Source organism: Carcharhinus amblyrhynchos, chromosome 2, assembly GCF_965287045.1.
Source record: "Carcharhinus amblyrhynchos chromosome 2, sCarAmb.v2.hapA, whole genome shotgun sequence".
NCBI lineage: Eukaryota > Metazoa > Chordata > Chondrichthyes > Carcharhiniformes > Carcharhinidae > Carcharhinus > Carcharhinus amblyrhynchos.
Genome location: NC_137325.1, coordinates 112188524 through 112199737, shown reverse-complemented (window position 1 = coordinate 112199737; position 11214 = coordinate 112188524). Strand labels below are relative to the sequence as shown.

General features: G+C 41.6%; 1 protein-coding gene across 2 annotated transcripts in view; it reads left to right on the top strand.

Moving 5' to 3' along the window:
* Positions 1-202: 202 nt before the first annotated feature.
* The window catches only part of LOC145361441 (phosphatidylinositol 5-phosphate 4-kinase type-2 alpha), a 215412-nt gene continuing 204400 nt past the window's right edge, over positions 203-11214 (top strand). The window contains exon 1 of one of the 2 annotated variants that reach the window (XM_080217254.1): positions 203-658. In XM_080217254.1, the coding sequence (XP_080073380.1) occupies positions 527-658 (132 nt within the window). In that variant the 5' untranslated portion in view covers positions 203-526. Of the gene's footprint in view, positions 659-1488; positions 1536-11214 lie in introns of those variants that run through there. The other variant, XM_080217264.1, reaches the window with a different exon arrangement.

Below are 11214 nucleotides of genomic sequence, written 5' to 3'. Positions count from 1 at the left end.
CTTTTATTCTCTTTAGGTACACGCGGGATCAAATCGGCTCCGTGCATCCCGGTTATTGGCCGGCTGCGTGCGGGCACCGCCCTGTTTAGAGGGTTGTGAAGTGGGAGTCGCGGTCTGTTTGGTTGGTGGCGCTGTCAATCAGCCCGCTATTGTTTCCCCGCCTGCTCCCTGGCTCTCCAGGCTGCGTTGCAGTGTGTGCAATGCGTGTGTGCGGCTTGTAAGCTGGAGCCTCGCCTCCTTTACAGATCACACACATACACACTCATCAGGGTCCGGAAGCAGCTACAGCATTGGAGAATATATAGTAACCAGCCTATGCTGCTACTGCCAACAAGCCTCAGAAACAAATCCTCACCCTAACCGTTTTAACTTGTTTTTCAATGAGGGCAGGAAGAAGACGGACTAAGTTTTCATTGTAGACGTCTCCATTTCAGAAATTGCTAGGGAAGGCACATCATCTGGTGATTTTTTTAAAAAAAAACGCTGTGAATTGAAGTAAAAAGGGAAACGCGAGACAGGGAGAAAGATGGCAGCGAACAGCACAACATTCGCCAGCAAAACGAAAACCAAGAAGAAACATTTTGTGGCTCAGAAAGTAAAGCTGTTCCGAGCTAGTGATCCGCTGCTCAGCGTCCTGATGTGGGGAGTCAATCACTCGGTAAGTCTGTTTTTTTAAAAAAAACGCGTTAACTGCTGCGGAGAACTTCTGCAGGAAATCACACCAGCTGGATTTCCTTCAGGGCAGGTTACTATGTTTCTGCGTCTAGAAACATTGTACTTCGGTGTGATGCACCAAAGCTAAGCGACAGAGATTATCTTTTTTTTAAAGCTCTTCAAACCGTGCAGCGCTACAGCGGGTGGATGTGAGACTTCCAAGATAAACATCAATTTTCCTGCACCAATTCCACTCTGGACGAGTCCGTGAAATGACAGCCCCCACCCTTTCACAAATGTTTCATTCTGATGATTAACATCAAGCATTTGCCTTTTTGGTGAACTGCTTGTGTGTCTGTGTGTGTTTGCTTGCTGGGAGTAAGCTGAGGTGGTGGGCGGGGGGGAGGTTGGCTGGGGGAGCTGTGGCTTGTGCTTTTGCCTCTGGGTTTGGCTGAGGGGCCTGCACACACTGCATGTTGACTCCTAGCGGTTTTTTTAACACCAGAGGCGACGGCCTGGAAACCCCTCAGTGTCAACTTGGTGCCGGATTGTGATGTAGTTGTGACTGACAGCTCGGCTGACCAATGGGCCGCCTGCATCCTGAGCTCGAGCGATTCCCAAAAGGAAAGCCCAATGTGAAGGGGGCGGGGCGGGAACTGCGGCTTTAAAGAAGCTGCAGCAGCTGCGGAACTGACAGCTCCATTCATTCCTCTCTGCCTGGAGTAGCCAACTCAACCGAGCGCACCCCTTCCCCTTCCCCTTCCCATTCCCATTCATTTCTTTCCAATGACCATCCTCTGCCGGATTCCCTGTCACGGCTCATTCTCGTCTTCTGACCTCCAACTTCGCGTGTCGGCGTTTCTATGTTGTGGAGGGTCAAGGTGAGCGGCTGTTTAACTGATCTACAATGTTCTGCCATTAGTAGACGCGGGCGTGCAACTCGTCACTTATCTTCAAAAGCAGGGTTGTTGGCCAGAGCGTTGAAAATGTGCCAGTGCATCTAGTAGGCTGGTCTCGGTGTGCCAACATTACCAGACCCACAGTCTTAGCATGTGTGTGTATCAACATAGTAAAAAGTCTGACAACACCAGGTTTTAGTCCAACCTATTTATTTGATAATATACTCGCAAGCTTTCGGGTTAGCCCCTTCGTCAGGTGAATGGAGAGGAGCACCAGTCCAACGCCGGCATACCCACATCATGTATCAACATAACCAGTTTCTCATCTCAGTGACGAAAGTACTTAATCTGAAGGCAGAAAAATTGCTACCCAGTTTAATCAGGTTTCTTTCACTGATAGCACTTCAAAGTCCTGTGTCAGTTGCTTGCCTCAACTCTAGGCAATTAACCACCATAAAATACATCTTAAATGGTATATACGAAGAATAATGCTCCAGAGTGATCTGACCATAGCTTTGGAGCCTGAACCATTTACCAAGATTTGGGCCCTGGATGGACATCTGCATCCTGTTGCTTCATCTTGCTGGTTTTATCTCACCACTGTTTGCAGGGGTGGGTCTGACATTAATCCCCTATTGATGATGCTCAGCTGTTACTTGTTTCCACAGAGTTGAACTGTGAAGTCAGTTTGATTGTACAGTTTGAACTTTGGCAAGTTTTACAATAGAGAAATGTGACTTTTCTATTAGGAACAACATCATTAATTCTAGGCTCCTGCAGTCTGTGGTTATTGGGCTGTTATTCTGTTCCTCTGGGAGCTATCATCCCTCCCCATTTCTGCTCTCTTCCACATTATTATTTGAGAATTCTCCATCTCAGCTATGAAATTATGCATAGCAGTTAAGGAAGTAGTGCAACTCCTAAGCATGGTTAAACATCTTGAATACTGTCAGCAGTTGTGGTCTCCTTATTGAAGGAAAGATGAAAATTCGTTGTGGAGGTTTACTGGATTGATACCTTGAATGAGCAAGTTGTTTTATGAGGATAGGTTGGAAAGGATGGGCTCGTTTACACTGGAATTTAGAAGAGTAAGGGATGACTTGATTGTAGTACATTAGATCCTGATGAGTAATGACAAGTGGATGTTGAAAGGATGTTTGCTTTCGTGAGTGAGTCCAGATCTAGGAGGCATTGTTTTAAAATTAGGGGTCACTCTTATAGGAAAAATATGAGGAGAAATATTTTTTGAATGTTGTACAATTCTGAAAATCTATGCCTCAGAAGGCACTGGAAGTAGGATCATGAATACTTTTAAGACAGAGGTAGATAGCTTCTTGTGAGCAAGGGAATCAAAGGTCATTGGAGGTAGATGGGGAATGTGGAACTCAACACAAACAGATGAGCTATTATTTTATTGAATGATGGAGCAGGCTCGAGGGGCCAAACGGCCTACTTCTGCTCCTATTTCATATGTTTGTCAGTGGTATTGAAACTATTTGTGGAACACTGCTAAACAGTGTAACTTCCCTTTTGTTAGGGGTGGGGGTATAGGAAATGACTGAATGCCAGAGCTGAGAAAGACAATTTTCAAAACGAAAGTATTTCTTTTATGTTCTTTCTTGGAAGGACTGTCTCCCAAACACTTCTTTTTGATTTAAGTTGGAGTATTTTTCTACAATACTTTCATTTAAATGGTGTTCAGATTATTTAATCATGTCATAGTTCCCAGGATTTTGGGTGAAACACATTTTTTTATAGTTACACTGCTGTTGGAAATAAACTGAATTTCTATTGGATTCGTTCTGCTTTGATTCTCAGGGGGAAAAAAGATATGTGAGTGACATAAAGATTAGTAATACAGCAGTGACACTTCATTTATTTTTGTAAACAATGAAGTTGCCGAAAGTAAGCGCCAAAAGCAATTGACATTGAAAACAATGGGGATTCTCTGCAGCAACTGGTGAGGATGTGTTCTAAAATTGTCTGGTCTCTATTGGCATGCTAAAATAACTTGAGAAAACTCTTTTGACTTGGCTTTCTAAACTGCAGGAGATATTGCAAGATGCTATGTGAATGTAATCTGTGTCAGGATTGTGATATTAAAGAAGTACGTTTTGTTTTATATATAAAGTTCAAATGCTAAATATAATTGCATCGTGATATGGAGAAGTTTAGAGATAGCAGAGAAACTTCCAGTTCAGATTATTCTCCAAAGCAAATTTCTGGGGTTGGAAAACCAGTATTCATTTTCTTCATCATGATGGTGAAGAAAAGGTGCAGGGGAATGAGACTGGAGTAGAACACCTCTGCTGTGTGTTTGATACAACACTGACACAGTGGACCAAATGGTCTTTCACAATGCTGAGGTTTCTATGTATTGGTGTTGCTTGTAAGCAATGCATTGGAACTATGACAACTTTCTTTGATACTATTTATATCTGTGTCACAATGTTTCAAAAATAGATTTGCTTAAAAAAATGACTTATTGCAGAATTGTTGCTGTGTTACTAATTATGCCTGGCCTCTTCAGGTATTTTAAAAGGACTAATACTCAGCTTTCACTTATTTGCAGAACAATATGAGAATCCTAATTCTGACACCGGAAATTCTTTAAAATTGTTTTTGATTTTGTGATATGCTCAAATCGTAATTGATACACATCATGGATAAGAATGCAAGTTGGTGAGGTTACCTACATACATTGCCAAGGATGAAACAGTTACACTGAAAGAGCAAACAAATCGTCTGTTACAGTTACACATATTAAACCAGTTAGCAGTCATCGATGCTTGTTTTGAATTTTGCTGCTAAATTGCTACTTGTCATTTTGCACAAGTATCTAATATTGAATATAGTCAAAACTAAAATACAGTGTGATAAGAATTCCACACATGGTGCTAATACACGATTTGGCTTGGGTCACTATTTAGTCATAGAGCAGCATTGGAAGTGCTTTGGGAATTGGTCATCTTGCCTTGCTTTTGATCAGGAATTAATGTGTGGCTCGAGGAGGTTTTTACAAATCAAAAGAAAGACTTGCATTTCACAACCTCTGTCCTGCAGTGCTTTACTTTTCAATCTGAGTGATAGCAAATGGAAAATAGATTCCAAAAATGCTAATCAGGTTCTGGTGTTAAATTCAGCTAAATTTCAGAAGAAAGCTCTCTAAGTTTTATCATCCTCGCCCCGCTCCCTCCCACACCTTGGTAAATATCAGGATCCGTGAGTGAGGCAGACACAGAAATAGGGAGGTAAGAATAAGTTGCAGAGATTTGATAATGAGAGACAAATAAAATGAAAGAAAGTGAAAGATGAGAAAATAATCGGAAATGTGACTGAGAAAAAGAGTTACAGGAAGAGAGAAATATTTTTTAAATGTTGTCTAAGTAAATCCAGAGAAGGTCAGCCAGCTGCAACTTAAGAAGTAATTTTAAATGTGGTTTTGTAGAATCATACAATCCTACAGTGTAGAAGGAGGCCATTCAGCCCATCAACTCTGCACTGACCACAATTTCCCCCCCACCCCAGGCCCTATCCGCATAACCCCCATGCATTTACCCTAGCTAGTCCCCTGACATTACAGGGCAATTTAGCATGGCCAGTCCACCTAATGATGTGGATGTGCCAGCGTTGGACTGGGGTAAACACAGTAAAAAGTCTGACAACACCAGGTTTTAGTCCAACCGATTTATTTGATAGTAAACGCACAAGCTTTCGAGGTTTCCCTCTTTGTCAGGTGAATGGAGAGTTCTGGCCTCGGACAGAGTGTATAAAGCACAGTTTAGAGATTACTGATTAGAATGCGAATCTTTACACCTAACCTGCTGTTCAAGTCCTAAAGTGGCTGACAATGTGTGTGGAAGGAGCACTGATCACGGGTTAAAGAGATGTGTATTGTCTCCAGACAGCACAGTGAGTGAGGTTTTGCAAACCCAGGCAAGTCACGGGGGTTACAGATAGTGTGACATGAACCCAAGATCCCTGTTGAGACCATCCTCATGTGTGTGGAACTTGGCTATCAGCCTCTGCTCAGCGACTCTGTGCTGTCGTGTGTCGTGAAGGCTGCCTTGGAGAACGCTTACCCGAAGGTCAGAGGCTGAATGCCCGTGACCACTGAAGTGTTCGCCAACAGGAAGGGAACAGTCTTGCCTGGTGATTGTTGAGTGATGTTCATTTATCCGTTGTCGTAGCGTCTGCATGGTCTCCCCAATGTACCATGTTTCGGGACATCCTTTCTTGCAACGTATCAGGTAGACAATGTTGGCCGAGTTGCAAGAGTATTTACCGTGTACCTGGTGGATGGTATTCTCACGTGTGATGACGGTATCCATGTCGATGATCCGGCATGTCTTGCAGAGGTTGCTGTGGCAAGGTTGTGTGGTGTTGTGGTCACTGTTATCCTGAAGACTGGGTAGTTTGCTGCGAACAATGGTCTGTTTGAGGTTGTGTGGTTGTCTGAAGGCAAAAAGTGGGGGTGTGGGGATGGCCCTGGCGAGATGTTTGTCTTCATCAATGATATGTTGAAGACTCCGGAGAAGATGTCGTAGCTTCTCCGCTCCAGGGAAGTACTGGATGACAAAGGGTACTCTGTCCTCTGTGTCCCGTGTTTTGTCTTCTGAGGAGATCGGTGCGGTTTTTCGCTGTGGCGCATCGGAACTGTCGATCTATGAGTCGAGCGCCGTAGGACATTAACAAAGTAGCTACAAAGTTTAACATTAGGCTTGCAATACAAGTGCAATAGGGCAGAATTGGTGAAACCAGCGTAAAACAAAAACATTTCACTTTTTGAGTGAATAACATGTTTTCCATGATCTTTTGCATTGATTTAAAGATCTAATTCATCTAGCCTTGGCCACAAAATGGAGTCCATACCGAGGTCAAAATTGAGATTCTGCCAATGGCACTGGTTCACAAATGTTCTTCAAATTCTAGTAATTTTCTTAGATGTGCTGGCACTAGTAGACATATTTTTACAGTTTTTCATATAATATTTAATTGACAAAAAACTGGCTTGTCTACACTAATAAAATTACTAAATGGTTCAGTATAGTTTTTAATGTGAAATTCAGTGAGGACTGAACATTCGTGCATATTCTTGATAAACTTATTTTCAGCTGTGTTAAAACTGCACCAAGTTACCACTCTTCAAGAAATACTTGTGATCTGTTATGCTGGGTCATTAAAGATTTTCTATCTGTACTGATATTTAGCAGAATCTGTAATCTGGCCAGCACAATTTTGAGCCAATTTTGGGTGCAGTTTCCAGATTTTATCCAAAATGGAAACTTTACCCTGGATACTTAGAAGCACTTATGAAATAAGCAATGTAGCAACAATTGTACGACATTTTCAGGAGCAACATTCTTGTATTTATGAGAAAAGAACTCAAATGGAAAGTTTCCTGTACTACTCCTTCATGAAACACTAATTTTTAAAATACATTTTGCAGTGGAACTGAACATATTTTAAGATCCAAGGCATTTATTGCCTTCTTAATAACCAAACCCATTTTGGCAATCTATTTACTACATTGTAAATAGGATAATAGCTGGTTTGAGGTATATAACCATGCAAAGAAAGCTTCAAATGATGCAGTAAAGAGATGCAGTTTCAGATTGTGGTGTAGGCAATGAACATAGTTCCAAGTAAGAGTTGTTTATCTACACTAGTTGTTTATCTATATTACATTCAGTTGCAGTTAATACAATGTTCTACTGAAATCAGGAAAAGTTGGGGGGAAAGAAAATCAGACAGAATCAATGGAGACTCAAGTCCAGTCTGTCCATGGTCAGATCCAGACTCCAGTTCTGAGAAAGGTCTTAAAATTAAAACATCAGCTGACTGCCTCTGTTTCCCCACAGGTATAGAACATAGAAAAACTACGGCACAAATAGGCCCTTCAGCCCACAACTTGCACCGAACATGCCCCTACCTACTAGGCTTACCTATAACCCTCTATCTTACCAAGACTCATGTACTTATCCAAAAGCCTCTTTAGAAGCCCTATCAAATCTGCTGGACAGTCCAGGTACAGCTGAATCTATGTGATAGTTCGGACCTTTTCTGTTCTTTTCAGATTTGCAGCACCTGCAGCATTTTGTCTTTTGTTTACCATGTTTTGCTATTTGGGTTTTCTGGCCTGCAACTATTGTGAGGTAAATACTCTCAGTGGGACAATATCATGTGATGCATATAAAAGGGTGAACTGGATATAGTTAACCTCCTTTTTAAAAAAAAATGTCTAGCAACAAAATATTATTTTACATAAGAAATACTACCAAAGACAATAGAAAATCCAACATTAAGTAATTCATAATTAAAAGGTGATGTCTAGAGGTGGAGCATCCCATCAGAAAGCTAGATGAGCGATCTTTCACTATTAATGTTCATTATAAAGCGACATGATCTTTATTAGTTTTAAGGTAGACAGCACTTCAAACTCTACTGTGGTCCAGCAGATTATTTACAAAACAGTTTTGAGATTGGGCAATCCATGTATTACCTTTTGAGTTGTGCACAGGTGGGGGATGAAGTAGGTGGAGAGGAGAAATATTATCCAGCTGCTGTTTTAATTAGTGCTGTGATGTTCTCAGGGGAAGCAGTCCATAAAAAATACACATTTCGTGCTTGCCAAATGGCTGTGGTAGATGCAGTTAAGGTCCTATTTGTTGTCCACTAATTATCATAATTTCAATTAGAATTCAGTTTCTAGTGTGAAAAATGCAAAGTATATTTTGGCTCATTCAGTGAGGTGTATGTTTTGATTTGCAGTAACCAACAAAATCCCACTGAGGTACCAAGATTTTAAGATCATTATTGTGGTGACACTAAGCTTAGGGCGATGACTTTTTAGAAGTAAAAAGTGAATGTAATATCTTGCCTATCAATGGCATTGTGTTCATGTAACTACATTTATGCAAGTATGGCATGTTTAATCCCTGAAATGTAATTGATGCAAATCGTCATCTTTAGCAGGTATTGCCAGAGCCTTTCAACATGAATAGAACAGCTAAGGATATTATGAGGTAGTGTCAGTAAGATTCTTAGGGAGGTTTTGTTTTGAGGGTGTACTTGCAAATTAGGTAAAGGGAACTGGTGAATGTAATGCATCTTGATGTTCTGAAGGCATTCCATGAGGTGTCATACAAAAGGTAGTTACACAACATTAAGGTTCAGGATTGGGATGAATATATTAACATTGATGGAGGATTGTTAATGGACAGAAAACAAACAAATGGGTCATTTTTGGGTTGGGTTGGTAACTAGTGGGGTGCTGCAAGGATTAGTGTTCAAGCCTCATTGTTTATAATCTATATCGATGACTTGAGGGGACCAAATGTAATGTATTAAAGTTTGCTGACAATAAGGTAGATGGGAAATTAAGATGGGAGGAGGATAAAACAAAGCTACAAAAGCAAGTGGAAAGAAGGCAACAGATGGAGAATAACTTAGAGGTGTTTATCCACATTTAATTGTAGAATCGTTAACATGCAGAAAGAGGCCATTCAGTTTGTCAAGCCTGCAGCAGCCCTCACAATTAATACTTCCAAGTTTGAATGATCTGCAAATTTGAAATTGTGTCCTGTGCACCCAAGTCCAGGTCATTACTATAGATCAAGAAAAGCAGTAGTCCTAACACTGACCCCTGGGGAAATCCACAATATACCTTTTTGTCCATTGTGGAAACAATTTTTCACAACTATTTGTTTTTGTCACTCAACCAAATTTGCTGTCATTGTTTCTTATATTTCATGGGCTTCAACTTTGCATGCACCTTACCAAATGCCTTTTGGAAATCATGTACACCTTAACAATCACATCACCCTTATCAGCTTTCTTAGTTCCTCAAAAACTCAATCAGTTAATTAACATGATACTGACTTTCCTTAATACATCCACCACTATCCAGTGATCATTTCTAAACATTTTCTCACCACTAAGGTGAAACTGACTAGTCTTTGGTTCCTGGGTTTATCCTTGCACCATATTTTCTGGTAGGGAGAATGAAAATCAATTTTTTTTTTAAAAAGGGAGATGACTAGTAAATGTTGATTTATTGAGAGGGATTTTGGTACCATTGTAGACAGAACAGTGAACATACAAGTGCAGCAAGCATGTGGGAAAGTAATGGATATGTTAGCCTTTATAAACTACACCTCAAGTAGTGTATGCAGTTTTGGCCTCCTCACTTGAAGGGTGTACTTGTCCTGGTGTAGGTACAACAAAGTTTACAAGATGAGTCGGCTTGCCTTGAAAGAAAGATTGAGGGTGCGATCTTACTGGCCGTTCATTCACACTCCCACTGCAGTGAAGCCAGAGCATTTGATGCCCAGCCAAATCTCTGTACACTGCAGTGGGATGGGAAAATTCCGTTGATGTGAACACTAACATTCCGGCCTGCGTAGAGCCTAAGGTCAGGGCTTTATGGCCCTGAAACTCGATTTTCAAATTTGCTGATGACACCACTGTTGTGGGTTGGATCTCAAACAATGACAAGACAGTACGTAAATGAGAGAGAGAATCTGGTGAACTGGTGCGATGATAACCTTTCTCTCAAGGTCAATGAAACAAAGGAGATCGTCATGAACTTCAGGAAGCATAGTGGAGAACGTGCCCCTTCTGCACCAATGGGGACAAAGTAGAAAAGGTCGAGAGCTTCAAGTTTTTAGGTGTCCAGATCACCAACAACCTGCCCCCCCCTCCCCCCCCCCCCTCCTACAGTTAAGAAAGCCCACCGTTGCCTCTACTTTCTCAAGACTGAGGAAATTTGGCATGTCAGCTACAACTCTCTCCAACTTATACAGAAGCACTGTAGAAAGCATTCGTTCTGGTTACATCACAGCTTGGTATGGCTTCTGCTCTGCCAACACCGCAAGAAACTACACAAGGCCGTGAAAGTAACCCAATCCATCACGCAAACCAACCTCCCATCCATTGATTCTGTCTACACTTCCCGCTGCCTCGACAAAGCAGCTGGCATAATAAAGGACCCCACGCGTCCTGGACGTTCTCTTTCCCATCACCTTCTGTCAGGAAAAGGATAAAAAAAGTCTGAGGTCATGTACTAACCGATTCAAGAACAGCTTCTGCCGTGCTGACTTTTAAATGAACTTGCCTTACATTAAGTTGATCTTCCCCTACATCTTAGTTATGACTGTAACACTCCATTCTGCACCCTCTTGTTTCTTTCTCTATGAACTGTATGCTTTATCGTGTGCAAGAGACAATACTTTTCACTGTATACTAATACATGTGACAAGTCAAATCAATTGCTCATCCCAAAACCGTTAAATCCCCCCCCCCCCCCCCCCCCAAGTCAATGGACCTTCCTGTTGCCTGCCCCTTGCCCACTCCCATGGTGGGCAGGGCAGTAAAATTCCAGCCCATATCTTTGGATTTGAGAAGAATCACAAGTGATTTTTGTATGAATGTATAAAATTCTGGGAGGGCTCAACAGTAGATGCTGTGAGGCTGTTGCTCCTGGCTGAAGAGTTTAGAACAAGGGGCCATAGTCTCAGGGTACATAAAGACTTGGCTAAGAAGAAATTTTTTCCCTTCAGGGTGGTGGAGTTACCGTGTTTAACCAGTCTCTGGTAGAGTGATGGGGTGAGGGTATTGTAATTGATAATTGACCATGGCTAATGTTAACCTAAGCCTTAAA